The sequence below is a fragment of the Aedes albopictus genome, chromosome 3 (genome assembly GCF_035046485.1).
Source record: "Aedes albopictus strain Foshan chromosome 3, AalbF5, whole genome shotgun sequence".
NCBI classification, from domain to species: Eukaryota; Metazoa; Arthropoda; class Insecta; order Diptera; family Culicidae; genus Aedes; species Aedes albopictus.
In genome coordinates, this window is record NC_085138.1 from 260,787,439 (window position 1) to 260,803,809 (window position 16,371).

Genomic DNA, 16,371 nt, shown 5'->3' on the forward strand with positions numbered 1-16,371 from the left:
GGTTGTAATGCATTGGAGTCATTAAGACCCAGAACTTCAAACTCTTATAGAATTATATTTTTTTATAAATTCATACGATCAATGTCTTATTTGAAAGATAATTTTGTCAGGAATGTGTTGATATGGAAAAACAGTGATTCTAGGAGCTTGGGCCACCGGCAATCTGCTACACCGGGCACCACGTCGGAATTTTGCCAGTAGTTGTGGAACATCCCACGTTCTGGGCCATTTAGAAGGACAAAGTTGCTCAGAATATCAAAAGCTTTTACGTAGAAAACAATGTACACTACCCATCATAAGTATACACTCACAAAAAGTATTGCAAGAATATTGCATCACCCTGACTCACCTTGATATCTCTAGAAGCAGAACACCTACAAAAATGTCGCCTTTGTAAAAGTTGTTGCTTTTGGGCTTCTTAATAACTTTGGTGAAGATAGCATCTTTGTAAGTCTTCAGGTTTTGGAAATATCGAGATGAGTCAATGTGATGCAATATTGTTGCAATAACTTTTGTGAATCTATACTTATATGACGAGTAGTTTGAGAAACACCCACTACGTGGTGCTAGTATTCTTGGGAGCGTAAAGTTCTAGACCACTTAGATGGATACTGTCATCGGCAAAGTTGCTCAGGTGACTAAAAGCTATCACATAGAAAACCGTTTATTTTGTGAATCACTCACCACGAGGCGCTAGTATTCTTAGAAGCTTCAAGTACAGTTTGGACGTTGAACGATTTGAATCACTTCGAAGGATACTCTCTTCGACAAATCAACCCGCTACGTGGCACTTTTAGCGTCGTATATCTCACATTACGCGCCATTTCAAAGGATGCTGACTTGCAAACTCCTTTGGAAATTTTTCAAACAATTCATTGGAAGATTTTTTAGGAGTTCCGTTGGATTTTTTTTTCAACAATTTCTTTGAAAACTGATTTGGCATTTATTTTGACAACTACTTCAGCACTTTGTTTGGAGAACAATTCTGCATTTCATTCGTGAACTCATTTAGATTTTTCAACATTTAGTTTTAATTTTTTCAACTTGTAATTTGAGAAATTATCAGAGAATTTTTTGAGAACCGTTTTTAAAAATTTCTCCTATTTTTTTTTGGCAATTCTTCAGGGCACTCTTGGACAATTTCTTCGAAGATTCCCTTAAGAATTCCTTTGGTATTTTTTGGGTTTAAATTCAGCAGTGCTTCCTTGAGCATTTTTTGTCTATTTTTGTTTCCAAAAACTTATTATACAGTACATTTATTCCAAAATTTCTTTCAGAATTAATTTGGAATTCTTTGGTAATTCCTTCGACAATTTCTGTGGAAATTACACAGAAAATTTCATTGAAATTGATCGGTTACTCCTTGAAGGATTCTTCATGCAATTTCTTTGGGAGTTTTTTTTTTCAGAAGTGGCTTTGACAATTTATTCGGTACACTTTTCAGAAATTTCTTAAGCAACTCTTTTGGTAACTTATTCAAAAATTACTCTCTGGCAATCACCTTATTTTTATTTTTTATTTTTTAGGTAGTTCTTCTGAGATACTCTTGCGCCATTCCATTTTAAGTACTTGGTTTTTTTTTCAATTTACAAGAGAATATTTCAAAGAATTTCAACAGTAATAACAGACCGAATTTCGTAAGGAAATTTCAAAGAAATTTCCAGAGGATTTACCAAAGAGATTTTCTGAGGAATGACCAGAGAAATTAAAAAAAAATGCCACACTAATTCACAAGCGAAAGGACCAATGAATTTTCAAATCTATCGAGTGAACATCGCAAGGAATTTTCGAAAGAACCACTGAAGTATAAAAGAGTTAGCGAACCGAAGAAAATCCAAGAAATCAAGTAATCTTATAGGAATGTTTGGATCAAATACAATAAAAATTATTGAAATGATTTCCGCATCCGCCGAATTCCACCAAAGGAAATTTGAAAGATGTTTATAGGCTAATTCACGGAAAACTCGTTGAGGTAATTTCCAAAGAAAATGAAATATGAATTACCCAATCAATTCCCGAAGGGTTTTCCAAACGAATTGTTAAAAAAAACCAGAGAGAAGCCACAAACGGAATAAAAAAATAGGAAAAATGGTAAAAAATATCACGGAGTTCCTTTGGGAACTTTTTCTGATTTTTTTTCCAAAAAGTTTTCGGCAATTCTTCATTGCACTCTTAGAGAATTTCTTCGGAGATTCTTTTTGGAAATCTTTTAACCATTTTTTGAGATTTCATTCAGCAATGTTTTTAGGGATTCCTTGAGCATGTTTTCTGATTTTTTCAGCAATTTATTTGAAATTCCTTTCAGTTATTCTCAGGTAACAATGAATGCTGAACAGTGAGAGTATTAGCTGAACAATAATTGGTTAATGGTGTCAATGGCTGCACACAATGACAGCTGGTCTGAAGTATGGCTTGTTCAACCTCTTTAGTCAGCAATGCATAGATGGTTGAATATCAAGTTGAATAGAATATTATTCATCTGGGTAACTAGCTCTAAACCATACACCAACATGCAGAATTAATCACATGTTGTTAAACCTTTAATCAAATAATTTTTGACAGCTGATCTAAGCATGGTTTTCGTGAAGTCCACATCGCTTCTTCAGCCTCAATACAGACTTAGTTCAACTTATGCTCTTGACTATTCAGACACAACAAGAAATACCCTTGTTTTCGAGGATATGTATACAATTGTGTGTGGTATAGGTGCTAAGGCGAGTGACTATAAATCTGGAGGTCCGATTTCAATTCCCAGTTTTTCCACAGAACAACTTTTACATTCCTAAACATGTCTCCTGGAAATAGACGTAGCCAATGGTAAAAATAGACTCACAAAATGTTTTTATTTTATTTTTACACAATTAATAAGTACAATTGATTACTGGTTAAGGACAGACTTGTTAGAAACCCAAGATGGCCGCCACAATGGCTGACTTTGGCACCTACTCACGATTTCGAGAGCACAAATCTCTTCGTAAACAAAACTGGCGCACCAGAGCTTCTCATTTTAAGCTTATTGCGAGTGAGCAAGAACAGAATAATAAAATGCATTGTTGTTTGAAGCTTGCATCTTGAGATTTGTGCGTCTGAAGTTCTGATGCACTGTTGAAGCGGGATTACAAGACGTTTGTCCTTAAGCGCATCACGGTGTGTTGTGTAGAACAACTTTATAATAAAAAAATAAGTAAGTCTGAAATTTTGCCCAATGATACTTTGGGCCATTACCTTCAATTTGCTGGGTCGGTGGAAATCATCCATCGGGGGGTCTAGAACAAAAATTTTTTTTGAAGGTTTTTTATGCAAAAACTGTTAATAGCGCATATTGTAAATTTTTGCATCTCCTACAAATAGTCACAACTTTTTTGTCTTTGAAGATAGAACCATAAAAATTTCAGGCGTTTCGAAGTAGTATGCGTAGATGACTGTGTGAAAATTTCATTGAAATATGTTGAATGGTTTTCAAATAATACCAAAACTATCAAACGCATTCTAAAATACTAAGCTTAGTAGCAAAAGTCCAACGAAATATCTATATATTTTTTATATAATAATACAAGAAGAATGTTTAATTCTAAGCACCTTGAGTCATTATGATGGCAGTACTGTGATAACTTGTTTTTCAAATGATGAACAGATACATAGTCAAATACATGAAAGGAAAACACACACACACACACTGCCATTATGTAGCTTTTCACTAAAATATTAATTATTTATTTCAAGAACGTGGTTTTGCGTATACATGTTCACAAGTACAAGTATGCCTGTATTACGAATCCTATAATAAACTCAATTATTATAATTGCTGAGCATGTCGGCCTTCCCCGAAAAAATATTTAAATGTTTATTGGTAAGCCAAGAAAAGCACTCGAGGATTGGGAAACATCTCTGTTTTGAGGAAAAAGTACAGAATCTAAATTATTTTGAAACTAATGTTCACAAGCTTAAAATTAAATAGTATTTCCCCTTAGTCAAACAATAAAAACACGTTAACTCTGTTAAAGACCTCATAATAACATTGAAGTTGTGGGTATGAGTCTACATTAAAACACTCTCTTGATTGAAGAACACAATAAAGAGAACTGAATTCAAAACAGAATTCAGTTGAGTAATATTCGATCAAGGGCAACTTTACGGTGCTGAACATAGTTTCCGGATTATTCCACGATATTTGACATAGCTGTTAGACCTAAACTTAAGTTTGTCTTTGAATTTAATAGCAATATGTTGCTTATTGCTTATGCCTCCATTTATTAACAAATAACTGATAATAAGTACGGAAAGAATAGTTGAAAGAACGGAGTACTTATTGAAAATGTTTCTACATTAAGCATGAAAACTGGCTGTTCAGCATAAAGCCTAGGAAAAACAATTTGATAACAATGACTTAAATATTCTTATCGATTTGTATATGATGTTTAAAAAATATTTTCTGTGTAATTTAAAACCTCCAAGCATGAGGAAGAGTGATTGATCATTGTTATGGCGTTGTTTACTAGAAGAATATTTTCTACATTAAACTATATGTTTCGAAAAAATAACAAACATTTTTTTTAATCCAAATTATTGAGCCACGCTCCTCTAAGGCCTTTCGCTTGCAATTTGATATTTAGATAAGACCTGATTCATTAAAAAAATGGAAAAAATAAACATCTATACGCAAAACCACGTTCTTGAAATAAATAATTAATACTTTAGTGAAAAGCTACATAATGGCAGTGTGTGTGTTTTCCTTTCATGTATTTGACTATGTATCTGTTCATCATTCGAAAAACAAGTTTTCACAGTACTGCCATCATAATGACTCAAGGTGCTTAGATTTAAATATTTTTCTTGTATTATTATATAAAAAAATGTATAGATATTTTGTTGGACTTTTGCTACTAAGCTTAGTATTTTAGAATGAGTTTGAAAGTTTTGGTATTATTTGAAAACCAGTCAATATATTTCAATGAAATTTTCACACAGTCATCTACGCATACTACTTCGAAACGCCTGAAATTTTTATGGTTCTATCTTCAAAGACAAAAAAGTTGTGACTATTTGTAGGAGATGCAAAAATTTACAATATGCGCTATTAACAGTTTTTGCATGAAAAACCTTCAAAAAAAATTTTTGTTCTAGACCCCCCGATGGATGATTTCCACCGACCCAGCAAGTTGAAGGCAATGGCCCAAAGTATCATTGGGCAAAATATCAGACTTACTTATTTTTTGTTTTAAAGTTGCTCTATAAACACACCGTGGCATATTAAACTTTAAATGAGCCTTCCAATGAACCTCAAATCAGCTCTCAGGTACTCTTTTTGGAATTTTCTTCGACTTTTGTGTTGTAAGTCCCTGGATTGTTTGCATTCGCAAGAGAGTATCTTATTGAACTTCAAAAGTAATAACAAACGGAATTCCATAATGAATTATCAAAGTAATTTCCAGAGGAATTACCAAAGGGATTTTTTGGTGAATTACCAGAGTAGTTTAAAAAAATGCCACAGAAATTTATAAACGAATTGACTGAGGTATTTTCAAAGTATCTGCCGAATCAATTTCGTAATTAACTATCGAAACAAATACGTTTGTTTCATTTGTCAGGTATATTAAATAGTAAAGGAATTGCCGGTGAAACAGCCAAAGAAATTGCTGAGGGAAATCCTGCAGGAGTTGCCTGATAAATTTCCAAAGCAATAACCTGAAAAAAAAAATCGAAAAGTAATGCCGTCACGTTTTTTTTTTCGAAACCCAAATCAATTTCCAATATTATTGCCTAAACATTTTCAAAAGAGCTACCGAATCGAATTCCAAAGGAATTGCCGGAATAGTTTTCAAAAAAAATAAAAATAAAAATAAAAGTGGTTCAAGAAAACCCCAAGAAGTTATCTTATAGGATCAAACACAATAAAAACTGCTTGAAGGATTTCTGCTAGTTCCACCGCATTCTGCCAGGTAATTCAAAAGACGTTTACAGAGTAACTCACACGAAATTCGTTAAATCGATTTCCAAAGGAAATGCCGAACGAATTACCCAATCAATTCACGAAGGATTTGGCAAACAAGTTTCCAGAAGAATGTTGAAGAAATTCCTAAATAGGACTTTCCTAACGATTTGCTGAAAAAAAAAAACAGAAAGAAGTTGCAAATGGAATTTCCAAAGAAATTAAAAAAAAATCTTCAGAAAATCACAAAGCCTTTGCAAAGATTTGATTTAGGAAGCTTCTAAAGGAATTGTCTTAAAATTTCTCAAAATAACTAGGTTTCCAAATATCATATTTTGTCCATACAACTAGCACTCCAGCAACACTTTTAAGTCCAATTAGCTTTAAGGATTTTTTGAGAACCACAATAAAACCTTTATTTTTGTTTTATGATGGTTTTAAGCAACACTTCGAATATTGTTTTACTTTAATTTACTTTAGTATCAAAATGTCGGCCAAAAAAGCTGCTAATTAACAACATTAGATAAAACTACAGATTAAGTATTCAGGAAGTCAAGTTTTTCTCTTCATTTTTATGCAGATTCTCAACCATTTCATTCCAAAAATCAACCATTTCGAAACACTGTGCCACCTTAGGCTAAATACCTTCAACGCATGACATAGGACACCGCGACAGTATAGGAGTGGTACGTTGCGGTGCGGTGGTACCTACCAGCCACATAAGATAGGATTAAGGCGACGAGATTTTCGACTTTAATGCTATGAAAAATGGGCCACGGGATGGATGCCACCACCACCACCACCACCATGGAATGTTGTTGAGGGTCTGGTTCGGTTTGGTGTGGTTGGTTTGTTGGCGAAAAATGACAACGAAAAGGAGCTTGCTGGGAATCTTGGCGCCGGGGTTTTAAACCCGGTTAACTGGATTAGCCAGGAATATCAAGTGGTTGCGATTTATGTTTTTCAGCAGCGGTGTTCAAGTCGTCCTTCTTGGAAAATGCGAGAGGGTGGTGAAAAGTGCTGTTAATGAAGAGATTAAGGGCATTAAGGATGTGGTTGAACGGTTAACGATTTTTCCGGTCCGGGGAAGTGGGTCAAATGTTCTATTAAAGATATCATCTAGATCATAATATAGGCATAATGAGCACTATTTGGAATTTTCAACGTGTTTTCCACTATGATTTTTTAAACAGCAGGTGTAATCCAGAACTTAATCAGAATTTCGATTTCAAGATATACATCTAAACTGGTTTGATTTCACCAAAAAACTCTATTAATATATGTATAGGCTTTAGCAGAAGATAAGCCCAGACTTGCCGTTTCAATCATGATCCACAGTCAAAAACAATCGAAGGTTTAGGACTGTGATAGATTTTACTGCAAAACTGTTCTGAAAATGTGATCTTTAAAACCTCTTATGGAGCTTAATAAAACTAAGGATGTTACTAGGCATGTTTCGGCATATTAAACCGATTGTAGCCTTTCCATCCAAAGACTTTCAAATCCGAACATTTTCCAACCAAAACACGTCCCACACTCCCGCTTCAATTCACCCACGGCTTTCGGGGAAATGATTATCGCATTGATTAGCACCGCAAATTTCAATACCTCTTAGGCATGCACCTAATCCCAATCCCCCCGGTGCGGTGCGTGGACACCGGAGTCAATGCGAACCAACCCTTCAGGAGGTTGCATTGACACCGCCCGCACCACCTTGGAGCACGATGACTCCCTCCGGACGACGGAGCACAGCCCAATGCCAACAACTCAATCTCCATAATTAATCACATATTTTCCCAAGCGGCCAGCAGGCCCCGAGCCACGCACGTTAGAAGGTGATGTATGCTAAACATGTAAATGAGGATGCCCCACAGGATAGGGGAGGCGGGGGAGTCATCCAGTTAAATCTTACAGCTCTGCGGGAGTTCTAGGTACCTACTAGTGCAGCTTAGATGCGGACCACGTCACACCGGAAGCGAAAGGTGTCCCTCCGGGAACAGGTGGGTGGGTGGCCCCCCCAAGGAACCGCAACGGAATGCTTCGGGCACGATAATGCTCGGTTTCTGTGGTTTCGATTCGGGAGGTTCAATGGGGCGGGGGGCTGTGGAAGAGGTTTCTCGTCCAACTCTCCAGTCAATTTTGAAGTTTATTAAACAAGCCCGTTCGATGTACGGTACCATCTTTAAGGGGCCGGGAGAGTGGCAGTCAGTGTTGTATTAGTCCTGTTGGTTGGTGATGGTCAACCATCGTCGTGTGGTGCGTTGTGTTTACGGACGAAGAGGTTGAGACCTTTCGAAAATCGAATGACACTTAATGCGATACATTTTCTGGTTCCGGGTTCCCGGGTTGAGGGGGTGTGTGAGGGATTACCTGGAAGGAAACAGTAACCAACAACGATAACGAAGGGAGCAGACGGGACCGAGTCGGAGACGGCGGAGGTCTGTTTGAAGTGATTTGAAGAGTGAATCGAATTGGAGGGGCTTCCAAGAAGTTTGTTTTGCTGCGGGTTGCTACTGCTGCTGCCTATTGCTGTCATCCTCCCGTCGGCGGGGCTTAGGCTGGTGATTAAATTCCGGGAAACGCTTACCTGAAAGCGGAGACAAAAACAGAAAATCAGTAAAGGTTCACCGAATAAATAGCGTAATTGAGAGCGATACGGAATTGGGGCCAAATGATTGCCCTAATTTGTAGAGATTTTGGGATTGAACCGAAAGGGGTAATGATAATGGTAATGAAAATTTAATAAAAGGTTTTGTACCCTTGTGAGGTACAAAGTATCATACTGTCAGCCGCTAGGTGGTAGGTTTGGATTCAATTGCGTAATTTTGTTAGAAAATAGGACACACCACACACACCGGTCAGGCTAAGGCCGGGGTGGCCTCTGCTGTACATAGTAGTCGCCTCCATTCCACTCGGTCCATGGCTGTTTGCCTCCAGTTCCGCACTCTGCGTAGGGTCCGCAGATCGTCCTCCAGAAAATAGGAATATGTCGCATATCCTAGGCTATATTCAAACGTCATTGGTTAGATAGTTCTAAACAAAAAAACATCAACTTATGAAAAAATCCATACAAATTCCAATCGCAATGCAGAATACGGGGATTAAACCAATCGCTCCCAAATTTTGGACAGTTGTTTTGGACGCTAACAGAAATTGAAAAAGCTTAGTTCCAAAAAATCGATACCTAAATCTTTCTTTTTTACATATTTTTTTTCTAATTTTGTAGATAATTTCTAGTTAAAATCCATAGAGCAATTCAAATTTCATGCCAATCTATCTATATATATAAAAATGCAGTGGCATACGTGGGACCGCGCATAACTTGCGAACGGGTGGTCCGATTTGGGTCGTCTAAATTTTGTTCAGTTAGTTTTCACCCAAGGAAGGTTTATGAGGCCTAAAACATGGGAAAATTGAGAGTTTTTGAAAATCGGGTTTTCATACATTTTGAACGAGGACTTGGGCGCTTCGCTAGGGACTTGAAACGTCAAAAAAGTTGGAGGGGTTGTATACTAGACACGACCGCAAGTCTGACGTTGAATAACATCCGTTTATGCATTAGTTTCGATTATTGAATGCTGTATTAAAATTGATAAAGACTGTGATTGTGAAATTTTGGTTGGGTTTAGTTTGATTGTAGACGGCAATTGATAGTGGAGTTTATTATTTATCATTATTTTCGATCCGATTCATTCCTTATGAACTTTGCCGTTCAATTTGAATAGGTCGTAAATTTGCTGGGATTCCTATACAGATACGACCTATTCAAATCGAACGTCAGAACTATTTAAACCTGTGTACTAGCCCAGCACTAGGTTTTCTTGGTTCACCATTTATGGGCAGCCCAGGTACTGGTAGTCGTAGCTAGTTCCTCTTTCATTAAACTATGTTGTTGCTCTCGAAATACAGTGAGTCAATTTGCAGAATAATTTCAGCGGGCCAACTGTAGTTTGCTAGACCTTTGAATTTCTTTGGATGCTATCAGGTAATTATTTTGCGAAGAAAATTGATGCAGATTTCAAATCCTCTCGCACAATTTCTCTGCTTTTGCAGGTTTATATATAGAAATTTAGAATGGACGGGACAAGACTTGTTCCGCGTAGTAGTTGGTTTTCAAATGTTTCCATAAACGAATTTTTCAAAACCATTTAAAAATCTTTACCTATAACAGAATTGCCATGGTAACCGTTCATTTTATAAGAATTTAAACAGATACAATCCAACAGATCATTCAAAAATGCAAATGATTAAGCTTTTGCTAATTGGTGGACTGGAATTACCAATATGTATGTAATTATATAACTAAGAATTTCTAGATATCATACAGTTTTCTTCTGGATTGTGTTGCAAAAATGGGCATAGAAATGTTTAATTTTTGCGTACACAACACACATTAAAATTTGGCTGGGAAATATAAAGGGTGCTACAACAATCTAATATATTTCCACTATTCTGCTTGCAAAGTTTATGCTACGGTTTTAAGACTTAGTCGGTTTTGACATATTTGTGACCCGACGCGTCGTCTAAGAAAATTATTCGTTTCACTCTTGTGAGGAACATTTTTGAAGTCCTTAGAAAGGCTGTTTAATATTATTTGTTGTACATTAATCGTTCAATTGTTGCATGAGGTGAAAATCGGTAGCTATGCCAACCAAATCCAGAACGGCATCCAGGCGGCGCGGCGTTAACTTCGATGGGGTTTTGCGATGGCGATGCTGCGCAAACTCGGGGCAAAAGAAAGCCCTCGTTGTTGCCGCGCACCAGTTTGAACTGGCTGATTGCTCCACTGGCGCCGCGTACAACGATACGAAGGAGAGCGTAACAGCCGACAACCACCGCGCTCGGCTTGCCAAAGCAAACTGATGGAAAACGCAAACGGAGAAACTGGCTAGCTCTTCTTCTATGTGATCCCCTCGACGGGTCAAGAAAGAATGATGGAAGATGAGAAGAAGCAGTTTGCTTTTATACGGCACAATGGCCTGGCTTCCCCCCTCGAACGTGATTGGTTGAATGTGAGGGGAGTAAAATTCAACGATGCCATACAAATTTATCTGCAATAATTTATTATAGCGGAGTATTAAAATATATTAAAATGATTATTATTAGCCATTTCCAAATCAGTATGTAGGCTTAGGATTAATTAATATTATAATGTTTAATAAAGATTGACAGTATATAGTACAAAAGTCATGTATTTTCACCCAAAATTTCTAAATATTACAGATACCTATTTGAAATTCTAAAATTCTTATTGAATTTTGGCAACGCTGGTTAACATTTTCATTTCCCAGCAAACCTGCCATTTTTCAAAGTTGAAGAAATTTTAAGCAGATTTATTATGCGCGCATAAGTTTATGCTTTTGTCACCGTATCTTGAATTAAGAATAGATTCTACATCAAACGGTTAAAATATTCCCAGTTGTTGCCATGCCCATTCGCTACCGCACTGGGAAAATGTTAATAAGCCAGCGCCGCTGCTGCTAGGTTGCTGGCGGTGCTTGTACCGCGTTCGGCGGTGCTCTCGAAGTAGGTTTCAAGATGTTTGCACTTGCGTTTCTTCAATTTCTAGTGGAATTCGAATCAACTCTTACGTGGAATTTGAAATTGTAGCCCTAATAAGGGCTGTTTAATTTTGATTTCACAAAACCAAACCGCGTTACCGCCGTGTCGTCGGCGCCCATCCGCTTCCGAACTGGGGAAATGATCAATTATTCCACCACCGCCGCTGCTGCTCGGTTGTCGTCGGTGCGTCCGTCGGTCTACCGCGTGAGAATGCTGAGCGAAAATGCAAACCGAGCTGTGCTCCTCCGTCTCTGATCCGGTAAATGAGCTGCCGCGCGCGAAGAGGCACCGCACCGACCACCGCGCTCGGCTTGCCAAAGAACACTAAATGAAATCGCAAACGGAGCAAACTGCACAGCTCTCTGCCGATGCGTTCCCCTCGAGGTGTTGATGAAGAATGAAGGAAGAGGGGAAGAAGAAATAGCTTTTATACTGCCAGGCGCTCGACGGAAAAGTCCAAAACTGCGCTCGAACGTGATTGGTTGGATAAAACATGGGTTCACTTTTCCTAAATTTTCAATAGTTCGCTGTTGAAAATCAATAGTTGTTATTAATTGACATAATTGCTGGAAATATTTGCGTCTGATCGGTGCTAAAATTTTTAAAATTCGTTCATAAATGACCGAGTTATTAGCGTTCAAAAGCTGACCACTTTTCGTGACGCGGCCGATTTTTGGATTTTCTGAAGTTACACCCCTATATGTTGCCGAAGGACGTTATTCAACGTCAAAACGCAGTAGGCAAGACAAAGTTTGCCGGGGACAGCTAGTTTTATATGAATAAGTACAGCATGTTTCAGAGCGAGGTCTATAGGTTACACAAAAAAATCTATTATTTACTAACAGTTTCAAACAGTATTCTGATTGGAAGTCCGCGGGAATGCTGGATGATTTTTTTAAATTTTTCATCAAAATTAACATTTTTTTGAGCATTCATATTACAAATGTTTCTAAACAAACTCACCGAAAATTTGATCAAGTGGTTTGAAGTTTGCTAATGAATATGCTTCAAGTCATTAAGATGCGTACACTAAAACCTTTTCTTATGCATGTTAGGGTAGTGGAGGTATTTTGGACCGGGCAGGTATTTTGGCCCACCTAGGAAGTTTTATAGTCGGCTTCGAAGAGGTATTATATTTCACAAATAAATATTTAATTCATGTGAATGCAATTATGGCCTTGTAAGAACTTAAAATAAACTGTTCTTAAGCTCGGTGGAGCGTTAATATTTACTAAAATGGTGGTTTGAGGTATGGCCAAAATATGTTCAACATAATCAGATGTGATCATATTTTGGACCACCTGTCAGATCCATCTCTCCAGTTCCTTCTAAAGGGAGAAAATATTCATGCCAATGTAATGTACTCTAAATACAGATAAATAGAATAAGTTGGGACCTCCCGTGAACTGGGTTGTTATACGTTTATTTTACAATGAGATTGTTGTGGGTTCGATTTGTTCTAACAATTTTTCGCTAAGTTAAAAATTTCGATTCGGTTTGTGTCCTAACAACTTTTCGACAAGTTGAAATTTTCTGGTGTTGTCCTTCTCGGCAATCAGTTGATGACTGAGACAATGTGTTATCTAATGTATGTTTGACAATTTCCGTATCATTCAAATTACTTTATTTTTGATGGCCTTTCCACTCATAACAATATGTGTGGAACGCCTTTATATTTAGCATAATCACTAGACTTTCACACTTCTATGAAGCGTTACGTAATTTATGCATGGTGACTGACGTCATTCAATCTTTATATATAAAAATGAGTTTGAAGTCCCTTTGAGGCAACAAAACTCACAAACGGCTGAACCGATCAGGATGACCTATGCAGGGTTTGATTCGTATTCATGGTGGCTGTGTTTATATACACAAAAAGTTACGAAAATCATTTAAAAAGGTATGAAAAATTGTGAACATACTGATTTGTTATGAGCTGGGAGCAAATTCAGTATTATCAAAATTAAATCAATCTAGAGTGCGGTGACGTTATGAGCTCAACAGTTGTCAAACCACCACAGCTTGGCAAAACAACGTTTGCCGGGACAGCTAGTAGTTAATAAATACACGTTTTGCGTAACATTTTTTCATGAAACATCATACTACAATGCGTAAAAACTGGCAATTGCAACAAAATTTCATCTATTTTTATCGTTACGTAATTTTTTAACGTTCCCTGCCTCAAAAAATTAATAGAAAATATGTAAACTTCACGTAGTTTTAACTATGTTTAAATTTTTATTGAGGTGGCTGTCATTTCATCAATCAATTGAAGTTTAATCTGGTGGGCCAAAATATGTGCACTTGGTGGTCCAAAATAAAATCAGGTGGTCCAAAATAGAAGCCCGAGATCCTTCAGGAGTTTTGATATTTCTTGTATTTACTACAACAATTTTGAGTTCTGTTTGGCCTTTTTCGACAGAAAACATGTTACTCTACGTAATGCCTACTGAAATTATCCATATTTTGAAGTGGAAACTTTCTTTTTTCGCTGAATTGTTCATTCACTTCCTTAAGGGGTCCAAAATACCTCCCTTACCCTATTTTATGCACTTTTAATTTATGCACCTATTTTATGCCCAGCATAAAAAGAGGGAAAGCTACTCAGAACCAAAATTTTACAATGACGAGCCAAGCGATGTTTACAGAGGAGAGCAAAGGAAGGTTACAGGTTCGTTTTTGGGTGTTTCCGAAGGTCTCATGTGCGTTACATGGGGTCCGAGAGGGTCTTAAGGGTGTTTCGGAGGAAGTCTCAGAGCATTTTAGGTTGGTTTCTGAGGCGTTACGGATGCGTTCTTAGGGATTTTGGTTTAGGAGGATTTTTTGAGGCATTTTAGGATGTTTCACACTATTTTCAGCGTGATTCACAGGCGTTACGGAAGCATTACGGTGGAGTTTTTGGGGTGTTCGGAGCTTCTCAGTTGCGTTACATGGGGTCCAAGGGGGTTTAAGGGGGATTTTGGAGGCATTTTAACGGGTGGTCACTAAATAACGGGAATGCTTTGAATGTGCTCTTAAAAATATATGATCTTTAAAAATGGCAATCTGAATTTAACTATCATAAAGGTTTAACAATGTACGTCCATGGAAAATATAAAATTTAAGAAAGTTGAACGTAGTAATTTGTACAGTATTTTTTTGCAGTGATGTTGGAGCAACTGCTTTGTACGACTTTTCAGAGTTTACTTTCACGCATTTTCTGCGTCTGTGAAATCGTTGGTCAAAATAAATGGTTTCTCAGCTACCTTTAGCATCTACACACTCAAACAGTAATAAGAAAAAATGGGGATACTGACTTGTTTTTTTTTTTGCTTTGGTTGTAGCCTTTTCCCGTAAATGACATTTATAGAAATTTCCAAAAAATGTTATTTTTCTGTATCACCAAAACGTGTCGATGTAATTTGTGCACTGCGGTTCATTGTTGAACTTTTTTTGTGCTATTTTTTATAACGAACCATATACATGTTGTTCAATGTGTAAATGTGATTTGATGTAAATATTTGTTATTTAACAAGGCATTCTATTGATTTATCCAGCCCATGTCACAAAAGAAGATTTTATTATGTGAAATGATATCATGCTTATTGGTTTTGCTAGTTTTCCTCTATTTCCTTCAGGATCTGTTTCTTGGGATGCCGAAATGTGGAATTCATTCAAAACCGGGCGGGTTCTAGTTTTATAATGGTTTACTATTAACTTTTTTTACGGTTGTTTTGAGCAATCAGTAGAGCCGTCCAAGGCGTTTTGGTAGTGCTTCCTGTTTCAATGTCGTTTTCTGCAGAACAGAATAAGTTGACACAAAATAAAAAATACGCTGACTTTGTGGATAGATAGACGATGGTTTTGTCTAAAAATTGTTTACTCTATGGACGCTTGTATTGTTTTTAATCAGCTGCTAAAAGCATTCCCGTTATTTAGTGGCCACCCGTTAGGAAGTTTCAGAGCAGACATTGAAATATCTTAAAACGCCCCTTAAATTTCTTGCAACGCCCTTTAAAGGCTCCTGAGATCCCTTGAATTGCCCCTAAAGCCCCTTGAAACACCCCTGAAACCCAATAAATACTATTGAAATATCCCAGAATTCCTCGTAGTCCCATGAAAACACCGAAAATTTCACCCTTAAAAGGCTCCTCAAATCCCCCGAAACAACCCCTTAAAACGCCCCTGAAGCCCCTTGGAATCTCTTTTTTGGGCTCCAGGGATCTTTCTATAAACTCCCTTAGCCCCACCTCAACTGCCCAGGAGCGAGACCTGTTCTCGCGAACTAGATTCTCTAATCGAAGCCGAAACTTAATTTATGCATAAATTTCCCTCTTTTTCTGCCTTTTTTTAATTTATACACATTTTTAATTTATGCGGTCCCAGGCATGTCCATAAAAAGAGGTTCCAGTGTATTAAGGTTTTTCATGGCAAAAATTCTTCCAGGTACTAATTTTAAAAAAATATTTTTTTTTATCTGCGTTAACGAGATTTCTAGCCCTAGGCTAGTTTATCTCGGGACCCACGCTTTACTTCCCTTCCAAAGATAGAACTCATATTTTATGAAAAATATCTTGAAGATATTCCATGAGTTGAAACTTGAGCATTCCAACAGATCTATTACATACTAGCTGTCCCGGCAAACTTTGTCTTGCCGTCTTGGGGGTGGTTTGACAACTATTGAGCTCAAAATACCACCGCACTCTAGATTGATTTCATTTCGATCATGTTGATTTTCTTCCCAGCTCATGGAAAATCAGTACTTTATCAATTTTGTTACTTTTCTAGTTGATTTTCGTAACTTTTTCTGCATATAAACACAGCCACCATGAATACGAATCAAACCATGCAAGAATCATCCCGATCGGTTCAGCCGTTCGTGAGTTTTGTTGCCTCAAAGG

At 37.2% G+C, this 16,371-nt stretch overlaps 1 protein-coding gene across 16 annotated transcripts in view; it reads right to left on the reverse strand.

Moving 5' to 3' along the window:
- Positions 1-16,371, reverse strand: part of LOC115253893 (protein muscleblind) — a 1,330,915-nt gene that overhangs the window by 479,645 nt on the left and 834,899 nt on the right. For 12 of the 16 annotated variants that reach the window (XM_062860499.1, XM_062860500.1, XM_062860494.1 and 9 more), the window contains one exon: positions 7,303-8,516. The exons of the other annotated variants lie outside the window; for them this stretch is intronic. In XM_062860499.1, coding sequence (XP_062716483.1) covers positions 8,169-8,516 — 348 coding nt within the window. In that variant the 3' untranslated portion in view covers positions 7,303-8,168. Of the gene's footprint in view, positions 1-7,302; positions 8,517-16,371 lie in introns of those variants that run through there. 16 annotated transcript variants of the gene reach the window in all.